Here is a 22,769-nt window from a genome sequence, read left to right as displayed (position 1 = left end):
TAGCGTTTGAAAATGGGAGAATGCATAAATCAGTCAATCAATCATGTAATCTTGTCCACTGTTCCAATGCTGAAGGCCCACAATTTCTTATTTTCTTTGCTTTCTCCTCTCAGAGGCTCAAAGGCCCCTTCCAATTCGAGTCTTTGACAACGTTTGTGTAAGTTCATGCCACTCCATTACTTTTGGCCTCTGTACATACCATTCTTTCTATCTTTTGCAGGTATCCTTTAAAAAATATCCATGCTCATCAAGGAACTTCTCATTCTGCTTCTTTAGTTTCTTTTGATCGTATGCCTCGCTGTTGGCAACTCAAGCACCTTTCTTCCCCTTTCATGCTGAAAGCCTGGAAACTACATGTCCTAGCATCTCTCCAGAAGGGCTTTGGGTTAGACTGTGGCAAGGAGAGGAACTTGTATTTCAGAAGGCAAAAGAGAAACAGAAGCCACTGGTGCTCTGGTAACAGTGGTGGGCAGACTGTGGGCTTCAGCAAACGTTTTGACAGTGGTTTATACAGTCTTCCTGCAGATCTCCACATGGATGTCTGCAGGCAGGCCAGACCATCAGTGACGACATTCTTGCCACTTCTGATTTCCTGAAAGCCAGCACTGTTTTTTGCTGAAGTTGGCTTCCTTAGTCCTTTCAGTGACTTTCAAATTTCCTATATTAAATTGCTTTCTGTTCGCAATCAGGGGTTTTATTTCTCTGACAGGTTTGGTAGGGAAAACAGAAGGTCCTCTCTATAATTCGAGTATAAAGCATTTTGTAAGGAAAATAGAGGCTTATGCAACTGTTGGAAAGGCAAGATCAGGGAAGCTGCAACAGAAGACTGTCTTCAGCACTGGAGTAGGAGGTTCTCAAGAGCTCACTGCAAGCTGCTGCAAACCTCAGTATCTCTGGGGAGACATCGACGACCCTGGCTGCCTATAGAACCAGGCCAGGCAGGAGCTGCCTCTGGAGAATAATGGCTTCTTCTCTTCTGCTTTCCAAATTGCATGCAAGTGTGCCTCTCCTTGGCCAACTGCAATTTGGAACTACATAGACGGGAGGATTCTGGGAAATGTACTCTGGATGCTTCTCTGTGACGCAGAGGAGACTGGAGAAGGAGGCGAACGTGACACAGAGTTGCAAACAGATACTTCAGTACAAACGTAGTTCTCATATTTGTTTACACAGAACAATCAGTGACTGCATAGTTAATATTTTTTATTTTATTTGTTTTCCATCCCACTTGAACTACATTTTTTCTTGTTATGAACCATATACAACTTTTAGCAATTTATGTTCTTTTGGCATACAAACCTGACTATGCCCTCTGCTATTATGAACTGAAAGGTGATCTCTGTCATAAAAAATCCCCAGATTAATAATATTTCCTTATTGTTTCTTGCATCTTCTGAGAGTAAAAACTGTTATCAAAAGTTTATGCAGTTTCCTGCTTTGTGAAGAATGATAATTTTAGTATATACACAGACAAAATTATACTCTTAGGAATGGAAACGTTCTTAGAAGTCACACAGTTGGTTTTCCCCACCAATATTTGAGTCCTTACAATTGGAATGGCAAATAACTGTATATGTGCTCCTGTTGCCAATGGCAGGCGTTGCTAATGGATCTCAGCACTTTTCCTGCTGCATCTGAACTCAGCCTTAGAATCCTTCTCCATTTACCGTGCTGGCCAGCTAGTACCAACAGATAAGAGCTTCATGCAAGATGGAACCTATTTGCATCCCTGTCAAGTGGCCATCGTCCTACTACTCTTAACACCTCCAGTGACAGTGAATGCACCACTTCCCAGAAGTTACCTATTCCATCTCTAAACACAGTTGACCCTTGAACAACAAGGATTTGAACTGGGTGGATCCACTTATGCATAGATTTTTTTCCAACAGTAAATACTACAGTACTTCACAATCCATGGTTGGTTGAATCCGTGAGTTCAGAGAACTGTGGATACAGAGGGCTGATGATAAATTATATCTGGGTTTTCGACTGTGTGGAGGGTCTGCACCCTGGACCCCTACATTGTTCAAGGGTCAACTGTAGTTCCATTTCTTAGAAAGTTCTCCCTTCTATGGGACTGAAATGCAAGTTCCTTCTACCCATTAGTCCTATTCCTGAGACCACACATAAGTCCAAATCTGCTTTTGTAAACAATTCTTCCAGTACTTGAAGACAAGTCTCTTCTGCTTGGATCCGGTGAATTCCCCTAATCACTCCCTGTGTTCTTTCACAATTTTGGTGATTCTCTGATAGTTTTCCAAATTGTCGTATGGTGCGTGGCCTCCAAAGTTTGCTCTGAATTGTTTCGTACAGACAGCCTCTAGAAACTAGTAGCAGATCGACTCACGTATACTGTTGAGCTGCACAACATTTAGCAAAGCAGAGCCAGGCATCTAACGATGAAAGACTCAGCTAGCCAACATCTGAAAGCTGTCCTTGAGACCGCCTAGTCCAAGTCCAAATCCACTTCCATAAACAGTTCTTCCAGTACTTGCAGACCAGTTCTCTAACCAGTCCATCAGAACCTACGTTCAGCCACCACTCCCTGGAGCTTCTGTAATCAATGCAGACTATAGCTGTCTCCTAAAAGGCCTAAGTGCACTCCTCTGCCCACCAGACAATTTCTCAGACGAATTCTGTTAGCACTTCCACCTTTCCACCATGGTCCAAGTCAAGCAATAGTCTAACTGATCTCTCTGCTTTCATTATTGCTCTATAGTCTACCCTCAACACATCAGCCAGAGTGGTCCTATTAAAAACTGAAACCCTGGGCTTCCCTGGTGGCGCAGTGGTTGAGAGTCTGCCTGCTGATGCAGGGGACACGGGTTCGTGCCCCGGTCCGGGAAGATCCCACATGCCACGGAGAGGCTGGGCCCGTGAGCCACGGCCACTGAGCCTGCGCGTCCGGAGCCTGTGCTCCCCAATGGGAGAGGCCATAACAGTGAGAGGCCTGCATACTGCAAAAAGAAAAACAAAAAACAAAAACAAAACAAAAAAAACCCAGCATAGTAGAAGAAATGGAAGTTGTGATTGGAGAGCAGTATATTTAGACCAAAGATGTTCAAAAGGAGCAGATCTCCATGACAACATGATCTGGATTCGGCCATGAGTGGGGGATTGAAATAACACAGATGTGAATGAAAGTCAGTGTGACTGAGCCAGTTAATGAATTGGATGCCAAGGATGGGCCATACACATTGGGCATCACAGGCACCCAGGATGATAAGCCATGGATGGAAAGAAAGACTGAGCCAGATGCTATAGTAAATGAGAGAGAGGCCTAGGAGTCAGTAGGTGGCAGCTATAAGGAGGAGAAGAAGCTGGTACCAGCCTCATATGAACAGAGCTTTGTACTTAAGGGTAGAAGGATAATAGCTAAGCAACAACAGTGAAAACAAAGAAGACACCAACTGCACCTCCAGACCCCGAAGGGTGGGGAGTGTGAAAGAACAAGCAGCTTTTACTTCCAAATGCGGCAGGGGTTTGGGAGTCCTGAGGGGAGAACCAGGTTTCAGTTAAAGAGGTGGTGAAGAGAGAAGATTCAGTGCAGGGACTGAGAGTGTGGGGATACATCCTGACCATGAAATTGGGGTTTAAAAAGGCAGTGTAGGGTATGGGAGGCAGGGAAGTAATAGGAGGCTGCGTCTGGGGAGAGAAAGCACAAAGAGGAATGGGGATGAAAGCACAAAAGAACAAGGCAATGATCAATGATGAGAACATACGACATTAGGTGTAAGCTTGCCACAAGGTTCCATCAACACTGAGCACGTCTTTCTCAAGCATCTGCTCTGTGACAGTGTTGCTGTAAGTGCTTGGCCACATAGTAAGCAAAGGTCCCTGCCCTTTCAGGGCTCACAGTCTAGCAGGAGGAAACAGACAGTGAACAATCAGCGTAATATAATAAATAACAAAATGATCTAGGGTACTAGGATGTGATAAATGCTCTGGAAAATACAGAAAAGGTAGAGCAGCTTGAGGGGGTCTGGGAGTATCCGTGAGGATGTGGGGGGAGAAAGTCTTACAGAAAATGGTCCGGGCAAATCTTTAGCAAAAAAAAAAAAAAAAGAGGCGAGAGAATTAGGCATGCTTATTCAGAGCAGAGTCCTAAGCAGTAGGAACAACTACTAAAAAGGTCCAAAGCCAGGAGGATGCCAAGCATGTTGAAGAAATAATGAAAAGAACAAAGCAGCTAGAGCTGTGTGAACAAGGGGAGAGGAACAGGAGGTAAACAGGATGCTGGGGGTGGGGAGGTACAGTGAAATGGGAAACCAGTGCAAGAGGAGAGACACGATGGGGTTTCAGTTTTGTTTTTTTTTTTTTGCGGTACACGGCCCTCTCACTGCTGTGGGCTCTCCCGTTGCGGAGCACAGGCTCCGGACGCGCAGGCTCAGTGGCCATGGCTCACGGGCCCAGCCGCTCCGCGGCATGTGGGATCTTCCCGGACCGGGGCACGAACCAGCGTCCCCTGCATCGGCAGGCGGACTCTCAACCACTGCGCCACCAGGGAAGCCCTATGCTGGCTCTTTGATCTCATCAAAATCCCCCTTCCCTTGACTCCTCTGCATTATCCTTTCCTTATGGTTTCTTGATAGTTCCACTTCTTTCTTGACTAGCTTAAACACCACGATCCATCAGTTCCTATGAATTGCCACTCTAATCATCATGGATTTTTGTACTGGTTAACATGGTAGAGTTCAAATAAATTTGAAACAGTGAGAAAAAACCCGAAAGACCTCAGATGTCTTACTTTAGGTAAGAAAGGAAATAATATGAATTCTCTACACTTCAGGAATTGCCAGGAAAAGAGAGTAAAGTCAAAGCTGGAGGGTCTGGTGAACCGTTATCAGGTTTTATGCTATAGCCACATGGTGGTGCCATTTTAGCTGATAAGCAGAAACCCCTCCTTTGCTCAGCACTGCGTGAACTGCACGGCTGTTTACGGACAGTGGAACTTCTGCAAGTGATTATGACTAACGTGCTGTTGCTTTATAAACTGTTATTATAACTGAAAATATTTTCATATCCTACAATGTTCATTAAGCAGCGGTTCTAGTGATAGTGCTGAAAAACACAGCCCCCAAATAGTAACTTTGGAACAGAAGCTAGTTCTGATAAAACATTATGAAGAAGGCCAAACATTCACTATGACACCCTGTGTGCTGTTCATTTAGGAACGAGCACTCTAAAAACATGAGAGGTAATGAAGGAAAAAATTAAAAGAAGTATTAAGGTAAAAATAGGCGACAATGCTGTACATTCACGCATCTTCCCCCAATTATCCCCCTTACATATTTTCCTATGGGAAAATTAGTCTTGAAGTATGAGTTTTACATCATGAGATCACTTAGAAACATATCTAACACACAAATGTAAATGCCTCCTCAAAATACAATACTTCCCCTACCTCCTCCATGAAGTGATCGTCTTCTACAGCTACTCCCAGGCACACAGTAAACAGCGTGGTGATTACGAGCGTGGACTTTGGAGCCAGATGGCCTGGGTATGAATCTCCTAGTTTCCTAATTTTCTAATTATGTGGCTTTGGGTTAATTACTTAACCTCTCTGTGCACCAGATTCCTCATCTGAAAATTAGGATGATAACACTACTTACCGTCAAAGGGCTGTTGTGAGGATTGGTCAGGTTAATATATGTAAGACACTTAGAACCTCCCAAAAGCACTGAGAAAACACTATGTAAATATTAGCTACTGTTGTAGTGATCATCATCGCCATCACCACCACCACCATCTTCCCATCAACCCTTGATAATACTTACAAGCCTGTATTTATTTCACTGGGTTAAAAAAGTAAGGTGCTCCTTTATTCACAGTATATATATGAATTACTTATAGTATATACAGTGGTTACTCATAGGCTATGCAGTGGTGTGAAGACAGTCCTCTTGCTATTTCTTCTAGAAGACTGTCAGAATCCTTCACCACAGTTCTGTGTGTCAATATACAGTAGAGTAGGCAGCGCAAGTTTAGAGAGCCTTTTCCAGTGCAAGTGCTGGGTAAGTGGTATGATTCTGAATAGAGCCCACTCAGACACTAATATTTACATCAAGTGATACAACAGTATGTTTCTTCCCCCAGTCTTACCTTCAGCCTGTCCTTGGGCAGTGCGACGACCCCTTGCTTGATGATTTCCAGAACCCGTTCCACTGACAGCTCAGCTCCAGCTTGTAGCAACCTCGAGCTAAAGAAGGTGATCACCTGGAATGTAAAGTGTTATTTTTTTAAACAAGTAGATGTATGAGAGGTATTTTCAGTAGATGCCTTTCTCACATGGTAGTCAAAGGATCATCGTTCCATTTCTTCGAGCGACCTGGCTTTCAATTCACTAGCTCTCCTAAATAAGTCCTCTGTATAAAGGGTTTGATGGCTGAATCAGAGCCAGCCCCTGAATATTCAGGGTTGATGATGCATTCTGTGAATTAAGCAGGCTCCTGAATGCTGCACTTTCTTGTGCTGCCTCACCTTGCATTCACATTGCATTTAGAGAGCAGCACCCATCAGAAGGCAGGAAGAGGAAGTTAAAGCTTAATATCTGTTAATACTGAGGCTTAATAGTAGTTGTCCAGAAAAAGTCTTAATAAGAAAGAAATTTGAAGCTAATGACTAAAATGATGCTTTGGGGATTACTTATCAATTTAATTTATCCACAACACTCTTACCTCTGAGCACCGGGGATAATCAACAGCAAGCTGTAATTTTTTGGTTTCATGTCACAGCACAGCCTGAACTATGTAGCAAGGTGCTAACACCGTAACATTTGGAAATAACACTGTCTCTTAACACTTGTCATTAAAAACTAAAAGATTGTCATCATTTTTTAGGAAATCACTTAAAAACCACAATGTCAATAAATCAAGAAGACCATAAGTCACTTTTTATTCGAGACTATACACTATAGACAAGTGTTTATAGTCAGAGATGCCTGCAAAAATATAAAAATTTGTTTCTTAAAAAGTTGAGTATTTCCATTTACATGTTTTCTATTTTATAGGTAAATTATTTTAAGTTAACTAAGAGTTATTTCCAAACAGTTTTCTAGATTTTCTTTCAAGATTACTCTCCTAAATATTAATTGTTCAAATGCACAATAACTTTTCTCCTAACCATTCTAGTGGAAGGTGCATGATATGACATAAATGCCACTGAAATAGATTTATTCTGGAAAGTAGAGACCCAGCTGGAGCCAGAACCCTAACAAGCTTGTGCCTTGAAGGACTGTGGCAACGAGCAAAAACAAAGGCAGCCAATGCCTGGTTACACTGCTGTTGATTCCAAATAAATCATTTCTTTATCTCAGGCAGTTTGCTGGCACCAGCTCCTTTGCAAGTTGCTTATTTTGTCCATGACAGGTTGGTTTTCAACATGTGCCTATGGGTCTTGTTTTTTCCAAGTCAGATTTTAAGCTCTCTGGGATAAAATTTTGTTCACAGGAGTTTAGACACAGCAGGTACTATAACTGATTTTCATAAATTGTAATTAAGTCTCTTTTTATTTATTTATTTTTGGCTGCACTGGGTCTTCGTTGCTGCGCGCAGACTTTCTCTACTTGCGGCGAGCAGGAGCTACTCTTTGTTGTGGTGTGCGGGCTTATCATTGCAGTGGCTTCTCATTGCGGAACACGGGCTCTAGGCACGTGGGCTTCATAGTTGTGGCACATGGGATCATCTGGCTCGCGGGCTGGGCTCTAGAGCTCAGGCTCAGTAGTTGTGGCACACAGGCTTAGTTGCTCCGTGGCATGTGGGATCTTCCCGGACCAGGGATCGAACCCATGTACCCTGCATTGGCAGGTGGATTCTTAACCACTGCACCACCAGGGAAGTCCCTCTTTTTATTTTTAAATGGACATTTTGTAAGTGTAAAATAAGTAAATTCCGTGAAAATATTTTTTGAATTTTGGCTGTACCTGAAGTTTTTGTGTTTTACTTAAGATACCGATGATACCCTTGACAACCTATTCAGTGGAAGGAATAATTAGAGAATTTACAAAGGAAATAGATGATACTTTTTGTCTGCAAGAAAGATGCAATGTGTACAGCAACTGAAATTCAATAAAAGGGAAAAAAAAGAGAAAGATGCAAGGTAATAACTGGGGGACAAGACACTGATCAAACGTATAATTAAATGGATTTAAGACATCATGGTAGTGTACACTACAAAATACTCAAAGTCAGAGGCCTAGTTTGGGTCCTGCCTGTGACACTTACTAACCATGTGACTTGTAAGATGCTCAACTTCTTCCAGATGTAGAATTGTGCAGTGGTTTGGAGCACTTATCAGGTGTCAGATTGCTTGCATTTAAATCCCAGCTCTCCTTATAAACTTAGACAAGTTATTTAACATCTCCATGCCTGAGTTTCCTGATCTATAAATGAAGAAAAATAAAATGCCTGCCTCATGGGGTTGTTCTTAGAATTAAGTTAATACTTGCAGAGCACAAAGAACGATGCCTGGCACATGGTAAGTGCTCACAAAATGTCAGTAACTATGATTGTCATTAGGTGTATCTCAGTATCTTTGTTTATAAAATGAAAAAGTTGCCCCATCTACTGCATAGGAAACAATCATAATACATGTAAAAGTAGTCTGTTAAGGATGAAACCCATGAATGTTAGTACCCCACCAATGTATCCAATCAATAACATTTCTTTGTAGTTATATGTCTATATTCCTGATTTTATGCCTGATATAGGCGAAAAGTTTGTAAGAACTGAGTTTGGTGGCACAGGTCATCTCACCCAAACCAGTCAGGACTATCAAGTGAAATCTACTGAAAGTAAATTTTAGGAAAGCCTGCAGGTTAAAACCTACATGATCACCATTAGTTTAATACATTACTGAGGGTCAACTAACAACTCTTCTCTTTTTACTTGATGAATTTATGTACAACTTTTCCCAAGAAATTTATATTAATTTTATTATTTTCAGAAAAATTAAACTTAGTACCAGACTGAGGAAGTTTTCATAGTTTGCTTAGGTTGCTTCCATATCTTGCCAGTCATAAATAATGCTGCTCTGTACACTGGCATGCATGTATCTTTTTGAATTAGTGTTTTTGTTTTTTTCAGACATATATGCAGGAGTGGAATTGCTGGGTCATATGGTAGTTCTATTTTTCGTTTTTTTGAGGAAACTCCATACTGCAGATATTGAACTATCCTTGCATCCCTGGGATAATCCCACTTGATCATGGTGTATGAGTCTTTTAATGTATTGTTGAATTCAGTTTGCTAATATTTTATTGTGGATTTTTGCATCTATGGTCATCAGTGATATTGGCTGTAATTTTCTTTTTTTGTGATGCCTTTGGTTTTCGTATCAGGGTGATGATGCCTCACAGAATGAGTTCAGAAGTGTTCCTTCTGCAATTTTTGAGAATAGTTTGTGAAAGACAGGTGTTAATTCTTCTCTAAATGTTTGGTAGAATTCACCTGTGAAGCCATCTGGTCCTGGATTTTTGTTTGTTGAGAGCTTTAAAATGACTGATTCAATTTCATTACTTGTAATTGGTCTGTTCATATTTTCTATTTCTTCCCGGTTCAGTTTTGGGACACTGTGCATTTCTAGAAATTTGCCCATTTCTTCTAGGTTGTCCATTTTATTGGCATACAGTTGTTTGCAGTAATCTCTTACGATCCTTTGTATTTTTGTGGTATCAGTTGTAACTTCTCCTTTTTTGTTTCTGATTTTATTGATTTGGGCCCTCTCTCTTTTTTTCTTGGTGAGTCTGGCTAAAGGTTTATCAATTTGGTTTATCTTTTCAATGAATCAACTTTCAGTTTCACTGATCTTTTCTATTTTTTTTCAGTCTCTACCTCATTTATTTCCACTCTGGTCTTTATGATTTCTTTCCTTCTACTAACTTTGGGTTTTGTTTGTTCTTCATTCTCTAATTCCTTTAGGTGTAAGGTGAGGTTGGTTGTTTGAGATTTTTCTTGTTTTCTGAAGTAGGCTTGTATTGCTATAAACTTCCCTCTTAGAACTGCATTTGCTGTTCCATAGATTTTGGATCATTGTGTTTCCATTTTCATTTGTCTCCAGGATTAAAAAAAATTTCCTCTTTGATTTCTTCAGTGACCCTTTGGTTGTTCAGTAGCATATTGTTTAGCCTCCACATGTCTGGGTTTTTTGCATTTTTTTTCTTCTTGTAGTTGATTTCAAGTCTCACAGCACTGTGGTTGGAAAAGATGCTTGATATGGTTTCAATTTTCTTAAATTTACTGACAGTCGTTCTGTGGCCTAGTGTGTGGTCTACCCTGGAGAATGTGCAACGTGCACTTGAAAAGAATGTGTATTCTGCTGCTTCTGGATGAAATATTCTCTATATGTCTATTAAGTTTATTTGATCTAATGTGCCGCTTAAGGCCAGTGTTTCCTTACTGATTTTCTGTCTGGATGATATGTCCACTGATGTAAGTGGGGCTGCACAAGGTGATCTGAAGGTGAACAGATGACCCCTGCAAATGCCGTGGGTTATATTATAGCAACAGAACTCTGAGCTTAGAGAACCCAAATCTCCTATAATGGTCAGTAAAAGTGTCTACCTTTTGCTACAGAGGGAGACAAAGACATGCTCCCATCTTTACCCCATCTGATCCCAGGTATCTGCACAACTCATTTTCTACCTCCTTCAAGTTCGAGCTCAAATGTACCTTCTCAGAGAGGTCTTCTCTGACTGCACTCTTTAAATTTGCAATATCTCAACCCTATTCCAAATAGCGCTCATTATTCCTCTTTCTTCTTTTTTGGCATTTTGGCATAAGCAACTAGGTAGATACTGATGTCATTTACAGAGCTAAGGAAGACTGCAGAAGAAAAAACAGATTCATTTTGTGTTCGATTTTTTTTTTGAAGAAAATAATGAATTCTCATTTAACCTTGTTCAACCATTTGTGGGACCGTTGTATAGGCAACTGAATGAGCTAGTTTGGAGCTCAATTAAGAACGGTCAGGTCTGGAACTACAGAAAACCTAGTGTAAATTTTACACTGTCAAGAGATAAAAATAGTTCTTGCCTTTACCATACCACAAAACTATTGTTGTTCAATGTCTCTGTCCTATACTTATATTCAGCCATGAAATTTCTTTCGCGCCCTCTCTTGTTTGGTGTGGTATTTCTATTTTGTCCTGTTGCTTAATTCAGCCAGATCATATCATCTTATGAGTTAGAATGGAGGGTTATGTACAAGTTGCTAACAGTAATTTGGCTATCTGAAAAGCACATGTCTAACTCCTTCGGCAGAAGTTAAAAGTACTCCAAGGTTAGTCACTCCTGTCTCAGACATTCAACATTGCTTAATGTCTTAATGAAAAACATCAACTCTCAACTCCCTGTCAGCTAAAAATAACAGTAGATTCATAGTCTCCTCTACCAACATTTTTCAAGGTTAACTCCCTGAAAGAAGAAATAGCAAAGGTTTGCTTAAGCCAAGATTTCAGAAGCATTTAGGGGAGGGAAGGAGAAGGTAAAGTGCTGAAAGAGGCAAAAGTAGAGACGTTATTTATATCTTTCTCACGGTATTCTTTTCAAAATATGTAAAAAAGAGTTTAAAATGATTTTGAATGAATCTCCAGTGTGTCCAACACTATTTTAGATGATAGTATTCAACAAAAAGTTGTTGGAAAATCTGCTCATTTGGAATCTTATTTAGGTTTAGCCAAGTGAATGCTGAAAATATGGAGTTTATAATGAGAAGATCTGGATTCAAGGCTGAGTGATTTACTAGCTAAGTGACCTTGAGCCAACCATTTCACCTCTGAAGACTTGCTCTGCCTCCTTCACAAGGATAATTTAAGGGTCAAATGACATAGGGCGTATGCAAATTGCCCGCAACGATAAAGCCCTACGCAAACATGTGATCACTATTTAAGAGGATTTTTTTTTTTTTTTGGTCTTGCTGCATGGCTTATGGGATCTTAGTTCCCTGACCAGGAATCGAACCCAGGCCCCGGCAGTGAAAAGTGCCAAGTCCTAACCACTGGATGGCCAGGGAATTCCCTAAGAGGAATGATTCTTAGGTGGGGATCTGTGTTAAAATCACCTGGGAAGGCTTCTCTCAGCCTGCTGGTTTCCTTATCTGTAAAGTGGGATAACAATAACTAATTTACTGGTTTAAGAAGAATAAATGAGTAATATTATGTAAAGGTACTTAGCCTCATTCCCAGCACTTAGTAGGGACTCAAACCTGTTTAGGCATATATTTCTCTAGCTTTAAGAACTACACAACAGCACACAGTCAAATGTTTACCCAGAGATTGCATTTTTCACGAATACAGTTGGAGTGTCAGTAAGTGGCCAATTACTGACAAGGACAGGAAAGTGAGCACTGGATATAAATCCAGTTTAACACCCTGCTTTTATTTCCATGTGGTGATATACTGTGAGAAAAACAAGTGAGGTCCTTTCTATTTCCTCATCTTTACTCTAATTTTCACCTCTTCCAAAGGAGACTAAGTTTCAAATGGACGTAGTTTAAATCCTTTGCATGGTTCTTGTGTGTCCTTTCAAAAAATAATATGGTCCTTCAGTGTTATTTTTAAGGATGTCAACAGCCTGGTTACTAAGAAAAGAACATCACTTTCACCACGGGTGGAGTAAAGACTGATTTGACATTATTAGAAGTGAACTTGAAGGAGAAAGTAAATTTCCAGGTTTGTTTTCAGATGTTTTCAGGCAGTGAATAGGCAAACCAATGAGAAACTGTAGGAACGTTTAGTGAATGGGGATAGTAGCCAGGCATGATGACTACAAACAAGGGTTTTATTATCAAACTGCCTCGGTTTGAGTTCTGGCTCTATCACTTTCTGAATATGTGATCACAAGCAAATTAAATCTTTCTAAATTGGTTTCTTTAACTGTAATTGAAAATAAAAATGAAATATACCTCAAAGTTTGTTTTTTAATGAAGATTAAGACAGATCTTGCACGTAAATGCTTAGCAAGTATGCAATAAAAGCTAGCAACGCTAATGATGAGATGAATAGAAAAGGAGCAAATGGTTTTTGATGTGGTTTAAACATTTAAAACTAAATAATCCAAACAATGTATTACAACATGATAATTTATCATCTATTACAGTTATGACCACGGAAAAAAGAAACTTTGGTTAGTCTTTTATCAGAAACAAAAAGAAAAAAATGCACTATTATGAAAAGAGGTATTGGTAATTAAAGAGAAAACATTTCCAATACACTGCAGATATAGATTATCTGACATATATTGTGCACAGTTCAGGTGACTATCCAGAGAAAGAAAGGTAGAATGAGTGAGTGAGAGAGAAGGGGGAGGAGGACGAATGGAGGGAGGGAGGAAGGAAGGAAGGAAAGGGTAAAAGGAGAAAAAAGACAGGAACGAATGAAGAAAGAAACTGAAATCAGAGAGGTCCAGAGAAAGGCAAAAGAGACAAGGGGTAGGGGTTTGCCATAAGGGCAGACTAAAACGATTAGGATGACGCAGGTTAGAAATATGAAAGCTAAAAAAGGACGTATTGGATAGTTCTATAATTCAAACATCTGGATAAACCTTGGAAAAACCAGGATATCCTCCACCCTGGAATGTGAAAGAGATACATTTATAAGTATCATAAGAAGATATTATTTTAGCACTTCAGTGCTCTTTCCTGAGTGGTATTCTTAGACCCCATTAGTCATCGAGAGGCTCAAGAATATAACAGCGGTTCTGTTTACTTTGTATACACTTGAAATTTTTCATAATAAAAAGTTTTAAAAATTAAAAAAAAGGGTTTCCCCGGTGGTGCAGTGGATGAGAGTCTGCCTGCCGATGCAGCGGACATGGGTTCGTGCCCGGGTCCGGGAAGGTCCCACATGCCGCGGTGCGGCTAGGCTCTTGAGCCATGGCCGCTGAGCCCGCGCGTCCGGAGACTGTGCTCTGCAACGGGAGAGGCCACAACATTGAGAGGCCCGCGTACCGCAAAAAAAAAAATAAATAAATAAAAAAAAAGAGTGTAATAGGCCACACTGGGCGTAAGATTAATTTAAAAGGACAGAAGGCCAGGAAAAAGAGCATGCCAACAGCACAGCCCCAGGCTTTTGTTTTCCCTGGGAATACTCACAGCAGTCTCGGGGCTGGTCTTTGGACCCTCAACTGATAGCTCCAATGTGAGAGAATGAGACTACCATGGACAGATCCAATAGCCACCCTAGCTTAGAAGCCATGTCCCAAACAGAAACCAATACCCCTTGTGATAGTCTCAGCTTCTAGGTCCCTGAAAAGGACATGCCTGGTTATGAATTTTTTCACTCAGGGAAGCCCAAAGCTATAGTCCTTTCAGTCCAGACTCAACTTACCATTCAAATGTCATTCTATCATATTCTCATTTTATTACAGCAGTGTTACCTAGTAACATGGCTGACATTCCACCTTCATCAGATTTCCAAGGAACAGAGCTAAAAGCAGCTTAACCCAAGGCCAATTTCCCATGTAAAAGAGAAAAGGGTTTTGTTGAACCTTTCCTCACATGCACAGTGAATCTTAATCTCAGTATCCTACTCCCCAAAATGGTACAAGCAAGAAACTAGAAATGAATGTGGACAAATCCATGAACAGGCTGGCTAGAAATGGCTTTTTATTTTATTTTTTATTTAAAAAATTTTTTTGGCCGCACTGCACGGCTTGCAGGGTCTTAGTTGACCACCTCGTTGTCAAAAAGCATCTAGCCAACAGAAAAAGGTAGAAATAAGCTCTGATGGATGTCCCTTGGGCATTCATTTGTTTCATAATCTTGTTACCACTACTTATCAATTTTAAAAGGAGGTGCTTTTCCCATTAAACAAGAAGGACATGGGGCCAGAGAAGAAATATTTGAGAAGCAGCTTGAGGATGCTCTCACACATCCTAAATATCAACAAATCTACATGGGAGTACTGGTTCATAATGGTGAGAATTTAATTAAAGAATATAAATGTCAAGTCTAACTCTAAGATATAAACATGTTCATTTGAAATGATGTTTCTGCTTTATCCTAACTGCAAAGATGACAAAAGTACCCAGCTGCCCCAGTTCTGTTAATGAAATTTAAATAATACTGATAGTGGTTTAGGAAAATGACAAGAGTGTGTGTGGCAAAGTAATTTGCTATAGCTGCAACCATTAGGTATATAGTTGAGGCGACTTAAGGAAAGCTCATGAAAACGCTAATTAAACTGACAGCAAAGAAGGTTTTTTGTTTTTAACATATTTATTGGAGTATAATGGCTTTACATGGTTGTGTTAGTTTCTGCTATATAACAAAGTGAATCAGCTATACGTATACATATACTCCCATAGCCCCTCCCTCTTGTGTCTCCCTCCCACCCTCCCTATCCCACCCCTCTAGGTAGTCACAAAGCACCTAGCTGATCTCCCTGTGCCATGTGGCTGCTTCCCACTAGCTATCTGTTTTACATTTGGTAGTGTACATATGTCCATGCCACTCTCTCTCTCACTTCGTCCCAGCTTACCCTTCCCCCTCCAATGTCCTCAAGTTCATTCTCTACAACTGCATCTTTATTCCTGTCCTGCCCCTAGGTTCTTCAGAACCACTTTTTTTTTAAGAGTCCATATATATGTGTTAGCATACGGTATTTTCTCTTTCTGACTTACTTTACTCTGTATGACAGACTCTAGGTCCATCCACCTCACTACAAATAACTCAATTTCGTTTCTTTTTATGGCTGAGTAACATTCCATTGTATATATGTGCCACATCTTTATCCATTCATCTGTTGATGGACACTTAGGTTGCTTCCATTTCCTTGCTATTGTAAATAGAGCTGCAATGAACATTGTGGTACACTACTGTTTTGGAATTATGGTTTTCTCAGGGTATATGCCCAGTAGTGGGATTGCTGGGTCATATGGTAGTTCTATTTTTAGTTTTTTAAGGAACCTCCATGCTGTTCTCCATAGCGGCTGTATCAATTTACATTCCCACCAACAGTGCAGGAGGGTTCGCTTTTCTCCACACCCTCTCCAGCATTTACTGTTTGTAGATTTTTTGATGTTGGCCATTCTGACTGGTGTGAGGTGATACCTCACTGTAGTTTTGATTTGCATTTCTCTAATGATTAGTGATGTTGAGCATCCTTTCATGCTGACAGCAAAGAGTTTTAATTTTTATTTCTGTTTACCTGCAATCATTACACAGCAGTGATATGGAGCAAATCAATGAACAGATCTGCAATAGTATACATACTTGTAGTTAAACTCATGTAATTGTGTGGGTTCCAGAGTATTCAGCAGTTTACAGAACTATGTGTTAAGAGTCTGGAATGGGAGCCTGGTTATAGTTCAAAGCTGATTTCAATTAAGTACTGAACAAGTACACAGGACTCTATTGGGATGAGCAAAAATTAACCTACTTGGGTAAACTGGCTTAATGAGAATGGATAGAGATGTTCTGAAGTATCTTAAATTTGATCAGAGTCCATGTGTCCATTTATGTATTGCTGTTATCCTGAAAGAAGACTGGGAATTTTCACTTCAGAGGTCACTCTCACCCTGTCTTCCCCACCCCCAATTTTACCCAGCCTCTCTCTACCTCAGCTTTTAAAACCCTCACAGATGGGCTTACGGACCCCAGGCAGGAGCCTGGAGGACTCTTAATATGATGACACTGATCAGGCCAAAAATAAGACTTAGTGATATTGACAGGAGGGGGCTCAAAAGGAAATGGCCATCTAATAGGAGTTTCATAGAGAGGAAATAGCAGGAGACAGAGAGAGAGAGAGACAACCGGGAAGAAATAATTAAAATGAACATTTGAAAGTTCCGAGCTTGAGCCTCTAGACTCAAAGGACCCTCCAAGCGCCAAGTACAATTGACCAAGGCACAGCAAACCATGAAATTTCAGGACACAATAATAGGGAGATCCCAAAAGCTTCCCAAGACAGCAGGTCATATGTAAAAAGAGAAGAAAAACATTTTCAGACACGAGAAACTAAAAGATAAAAAAACCTACCTCACATACACCCTTTCCCCAGAAAGCTACTGTAGTATATGCTCCAGCAACATGAAGCAGTAAACCAAGAAAGAAGAATTCACAGGAGCCAAGATCAACCAACGGAAACAGGTGAAGGAGATTCCCAGGAAGATGCTGCAGCGGGGCAGGAGAACCAGCATACAACCTGGTTGGAGCTGGAAGCAGCTCTCCAAGAAAAGAATGGAACTGAGAATTTGATGTTCGACTATTTTGAGAGGAGTTTTAGAGTTACATCAGAAAGTCTGTACTTGTGTTAGTGACTGGATATTTGCAAAACATAACCAAGAAAGGCCTAGAATCCAGAACATACAAAGAATCTACACACAGATAAATAACTCAGTAGAAAAAACTGGCAAAAGACTTGAATTAGCTTCAGAAAAGAGGAAATCCAAATTAAAACTATAATGAGATGTTACTACAAAACTGACCGAACTAAGTGTTCATGAGGATGTGAAGCAACAGGAATCTTACACACCACCAGCTGAAGAGTAAAATGACAGCACTCCAAGGGAAACAGTTTGGTACGATACATGTTATGCAGCGAATCCACTATGAGGTGTACACCCTGAAGGAAGGCATGTACATGTGCTTACTTATGATGGAAATTATACATTCATACTTGTGCAATAATTAAATTATTAAAAATCTTCCTAAATGTAAGTAACACAAGGACAGGGATAGTGGCTCTTCTGTTTCCTCTTGTGCATTATGAATCTCATTAGCTATGCAAGAAATTTTTGTGGAATCAAACTGAACTGGGAAACACTAATACAACAATAGAAAGTTTAGCAGAAAAACCTTTTTAAAAAGGACAGGAGGTGAAAGTTCATAGACCTGCGAAAAATGTTCAATCACACTAATAATGAAAGAAATAAAAATTAAAAACAATAATGAAATACCATTTTTGATATAAAAGGACAAAATTAAAATAATTATAATAAAGCTGTAAAAGTATAGTGAGATGCACCCTCTCATACATCACTTGTAGAAGTATAAGATGACACACAGATGCATTAATTGTACAATATTTCTGGAAAGCAATTTGACATGGGTTGCGTCTTGAAAATACTGATCCCTCTGACAGCAAAAACTAGTACAATTCCAGTTTTAAGACTACTTCAAAAATAGAACTAAAAAAGGTGAGATACGATGTATTTACAAACTGATAATTATAAATTAATACAAAATATGAGAAATAACTAAATGAGCAATAATGGGATAAGAGTTAATATATTTTAGGACCTCCATAATACAGGTTATACAAATACTAAAATGTGAGATTTTCAAAGAATTGATGATATCACAGAAAAATGTTAATAATGTTAAGTAAAAGTGGCAGAATACAGAACTATATAAAGTATGATCTCAATTCTACTAAATATATATGCGTGCGTGTACATATATGTCTGTATATAATACATACACATACGGAAGGTGACAATTGTTATAGCAGAATAGACAGCAAATAGAGTTAACGTTCAAGAGACTAATTATTGCAGTTTTTTTTTATCAAGGTTTGTTAAACTTTCTCTACTTTAATATTTAAAAAAGAATCATAATAAATATCTCCATTTACACTTACCAGATCAATATTTTGCATGATATCCTGAAATGAAGGATGTGTTCGAAATTGTTCAAAGAGATCTCGTTTGTAAAGAAGTGCATACACCAAATTTGGATTGTGATGAAGAGAATTTGTCAGGCAGGAGTTGATGATCTCTAACATCATTCGAATCACTTCTTCGATGACATTTAGGTCTTGTGCCTGATAAAGAAAGAAAATCCCCATATAGAGTCTGTGTCTTTTTCCTTGACACAGAATTAATTAGAATGAGGGCAACTGCTTTGCAATTCAAACAGCATTGGAAAGACCATGCAAAAGAGCTCTTCAAGATTACTTCTGTCAAGAATTTTTACAATTAAGTTTATCAGTTACTAAAGGATTTAAAATCTTTTGAACTTAGTATGGTGATAATTATAAATTTCACATAATAAATTATAGACTTGCCAATCTAGAAGGAAATTTGGAGCTTATTCAGTCCTTTGATTAATAGATCCTAATTTGTACTCTTATCACTGTATCACCCTAAATCATTAGACTTGTACAGTACAAAGTGGTGGTAGGGTCTTACCAATTCCAAGAAAAGTGTCTAATTCAGAATATGACCTCATTTTTCTGCACTGTCATTTCAACGTCCATATTTACAGATAAAGAGCCTACTGTTTTGTTTCTGCTTCCTCAGAGTCAATAGCCTTTGGGAATCTGAATGTGAAATAGTTATAAGAGCAAAACTCAAAGTAAGCAATCAATATCTCCCTTGAAAGAAAGAACAATGGAAAGCAAAAACACAGGTGAATACAACACTTTCCTTCTCCTCTTGAGTTTTCTAAATTATGTTTGACAGCTGAAGCAGAAATTATAACACTGTCTGATGTGGTTCTCAATGGATGTAAAGGAACACCTAAGACAATTACATTATAAACCAGGGAGAGCAAAGGGATTTAAAGAGGGGAAGGTTTCTACATCTCACTTGAACTGGTAAAATGTCAACACGACTAGACTGTGGTAAGTTATGTATGTAAATGCCTAGAGTGAATTTATACAAGGAGATAGTATACACAAAAATACTACTGATATGTCAAAATGGAATTCTAAAAAAAATGTTCAAGTATCCACAGGAAGGCAGTCAAATAAGACAGATGAGAAACAAGGAACAAACAAAGCAGAAAGTAAAATAGGCAGACTTAAGTTCTAACATATCAATTATTACATTAATTGTATACAGTATAAATACAATAATTAAAACCCAAAGAATGGCAGAGTGGATAAAAAACACATGACCCAACTATATGCAATCTATAAGAAACTTCAAATATAAAACTCACTTTAAATAAAGTTAGATAGAAAGTAAAAGAATGGAAAAAGATATAACATGCAAATATTAATCTAAAGAAAGTAGGGATGGCTATATTAATATCTGATAAAGTACACTTCACTTCAAAGACTGTATGGCCTACAAAATAAAAAATACTAGCTGGTGCTTTACAGAAAAGTTTACCACCCCTGGTCTAGCAGACAAAAAGGTATACTTGTTTCCATACAATTTACCTCCACCTATATTGTTTCAACCATAATGTCCAGCATTCAATCAAAATTTATGAGATAAACAAAAAGCAAGTAAAAACAATCCATGTCCAAGAGACAAAGTAATCAGCAGACCCAGAGATACACAGATACTGAAAATATCAAATAGGGAATTTAAAAGAATTATGATATACAAAATCTACTATGAGTCTATAATATGCTTGCATTGATGGGGAATTTTAGCAGAGTTGAAAACTATAAGAGGGAACTTCTCTGGTGGTGCAGTGGTTAAGAATCTGCCTGCCAATGCAGGAGACACGGGTTCGAGCCCTGGTCTGGGAAGATCTCACATGCCACAGAGCAACTAAGCTTGTGTGCCACAACTACTGAAGCCTGTGTGCTCTAGGGCTCATGTGCTACAACTACTGAGCCCACTTGCTGCAACTACTGAAGCCCGTGCACCTACAGCCCATACTCCACAACAAGAGAAGTCACCACAATGAGAAGCCTGCGCACCACAACGAAGAGTAGCCCCCACTCGCGACAACTAGAGAAAGCTCACATGCAGCAACGAAGACCCCATGTGGCCAAAAATAAAATTTAAAAATTACAAAAAAAAACAACTATAAGAAAGTAACACGTGGAAATGTTAGAATTAAAAAAAAAAGGTAATAGCAGTAAAGAATATCTAGATAGGTTCAACAGTAGACTTGAAAGAATCTTTTAGAGATAATGGCTGAGCATTTTTTTAAAATAACAAAAGAATCAAACAACAGATACAAGAAGCTCAGAATAACTCCAAAGTATTCCCTAAACAACCCCCCCACCCATACAACAAAAAACCACACAACTAGATGCATCATATTCAAACTACTGAAGACCAAAGAGAAAGAGAAAATCTTGAAGGCAGCCCAAGGAAAAAACAGATTAAATACAGAGGCACAAAGCTAAGAATTACAGTAGACTCCTCATGAGAAATTATGCAAGCCAATCTAAATGAAGCAGCATCAATAAAGTGTTGAAATAAGAGTCAAGCAAGAATGCTATCACTAGCAAAAATATCTTTCAAATAGGAAGGTAAGATAAATACTTTCTCAGACTAAAAAAAGTTGAGATAATGTATTACTTGTACACCCACACTATAAGAAATGTTAAGGGAATTTCTTCAGACAGGAGGAATATGAAACTAGACAGAACTGTAGATCTACACAAGGAAATAAAGACATTCTTATTTTAAATCATTCTAAAGGAAAACTGATTCCAGAAACAAAACAGTAACAATGTATTATAGGTTTATACGTGTAAAACATGTAAAATTTATCAAAATGTCCTTCTACTAATGGGCATCCAATTTATTTTGTTTCCTTGTTTCCATAAACAAGGCTGCAATAAGCATCCTAGTAGCTCTGTTCTTATATATGGGCACTCTTGTTTCTCTGGGAGAGATTCCAGGAGAGGGATGGCTGAAAAGGTTGTGTTTGTAATGTTAATAGATGTTGCCAGACATTGCTTAAGGAGCTATAACAACCCATTTACAATGACAATGTAGGAAAGCTCCTGCTCTCATTTTCTCATGAACAAGTGTAATTGTTCTTTTTAATATTCATTGCCTGAAAGAGTCATCAGTTTTTAATAACATTATATCACAATTTCCCGTAGTGATTAAGTATTTATCAATTCCTCTGAGTGATTCTTGTATTCAAAGTTACTGTAGGTTCATGATTGGCCTCTTTTTAAAAACGTTATCATTATGTATTGCTTCTCTTTATTCATAAGTGTATGTTTTACTGATATTAATATTGCTGGGACTTCTCTGGTGGCGCAGTGGTTGAGAATCCGCCCGCCAATGCAGGGGACACAGGTTCGATCCCTGGTCCGGGAAGATCCCACATGCCATGGACCTACTAAGCCTGTGCACCGCAACTGCTGAGCCTGCACTCTAGAACCCTCGAGCCACAACTACTGAAGCCCGTGTGCTCTAGGGCCCGCGTGTCACAACTACTGAGCCCACGTGCTGCAACTACTGAAGCCCGTGTTCTGCAACGAGAGAAGCCACCGCAATGAGAAGCCCGTGTACCGCAACGAAGAGTAGCCCCTGCTCGCTGCAACTAGAGGAAGCCTGCGTACAGCACTGAAGACCCAATGCAGCACCCCCCCAAAAGAAATATATATATACATAAATATAATATATATATAATATAAATATATATATATATACCATCTTTATTTTGTTAGCATTTGCTAGGTATATCTTTAATTTTCAAACTTTCTGTGTTACTGAAAACAAATACGGTTAAAAGCAACTATGCTGCTAGGCTTTATAATTTTTAAATCTAATCTAATAGTCTGACTTTTGAGTTTAATTCACTTACATTGTTATTACTGATATCTTTGGAATTTATTCCTACCATCTTGTTTTGTGACTTTTTATCAGTAATCTGTTGCTGTATAACTAACTACAGGCATACCTCATTTTACTGCACTTCACAGATAACTGTGTTTTTTTTACAAATTGAAGGTTTGTGGCAACCCTGCATTATCAGATGATGGTTAGCAGCTTTTAGCGATAAAGTAATTTTTAATTAAGATATGCTCATTTGTTTTTTTAGACAGTGTGTTATTGCATACATAATAGACTTAGTGTAAACATAACTTTTATATGCACTGGGAAACCAAAAGATTTGTGACAC

General features: G+C 39.0%; 1 protein-coding gene across 1 annotated transcript in view; it reads right to left on the bottom strand.

Annotated features, from left to right (window-relative positions):
• Positions 1-22,769, bottom strand: part of DYM (dymeclin) — a 375,316-nt gene that overhangs the window by 58,850 nt on the left and 293,697 nt on the right. The window contains exons 15-16 of the mRNA XM_082853166.1: positions 18,577-18,759; positions 6,103-6,216 (exon numbers count right to left, since the gene is read on the bottom strand). Coding sequence (XP_082709292.1) covers positions 6,103-6,216; positions 18,577-18,759 — 297 coding nt within the window. The remainder of the gene's footprint in view (positions 1-6,102; positions 6,217-18,576; positions 18,760-22,769) is intronic.

This window comes from Leucopleurus acutus, assembly GCF_964270905.1.
Source record: "Leucopleurus acutus genome assembly, chromosome: 13".
NCBI lineage: Eukaryota > Metazoa > Chordata > Mammalia > Artiodactyla > Delphinidae > Leucopleurus > Leucopleurus acutus.
The sequence above is the reverse complement of the archived record's forward strand: the minus strand, read 5'-3'. Positions and strand labels throughout refer to the sequence as shown.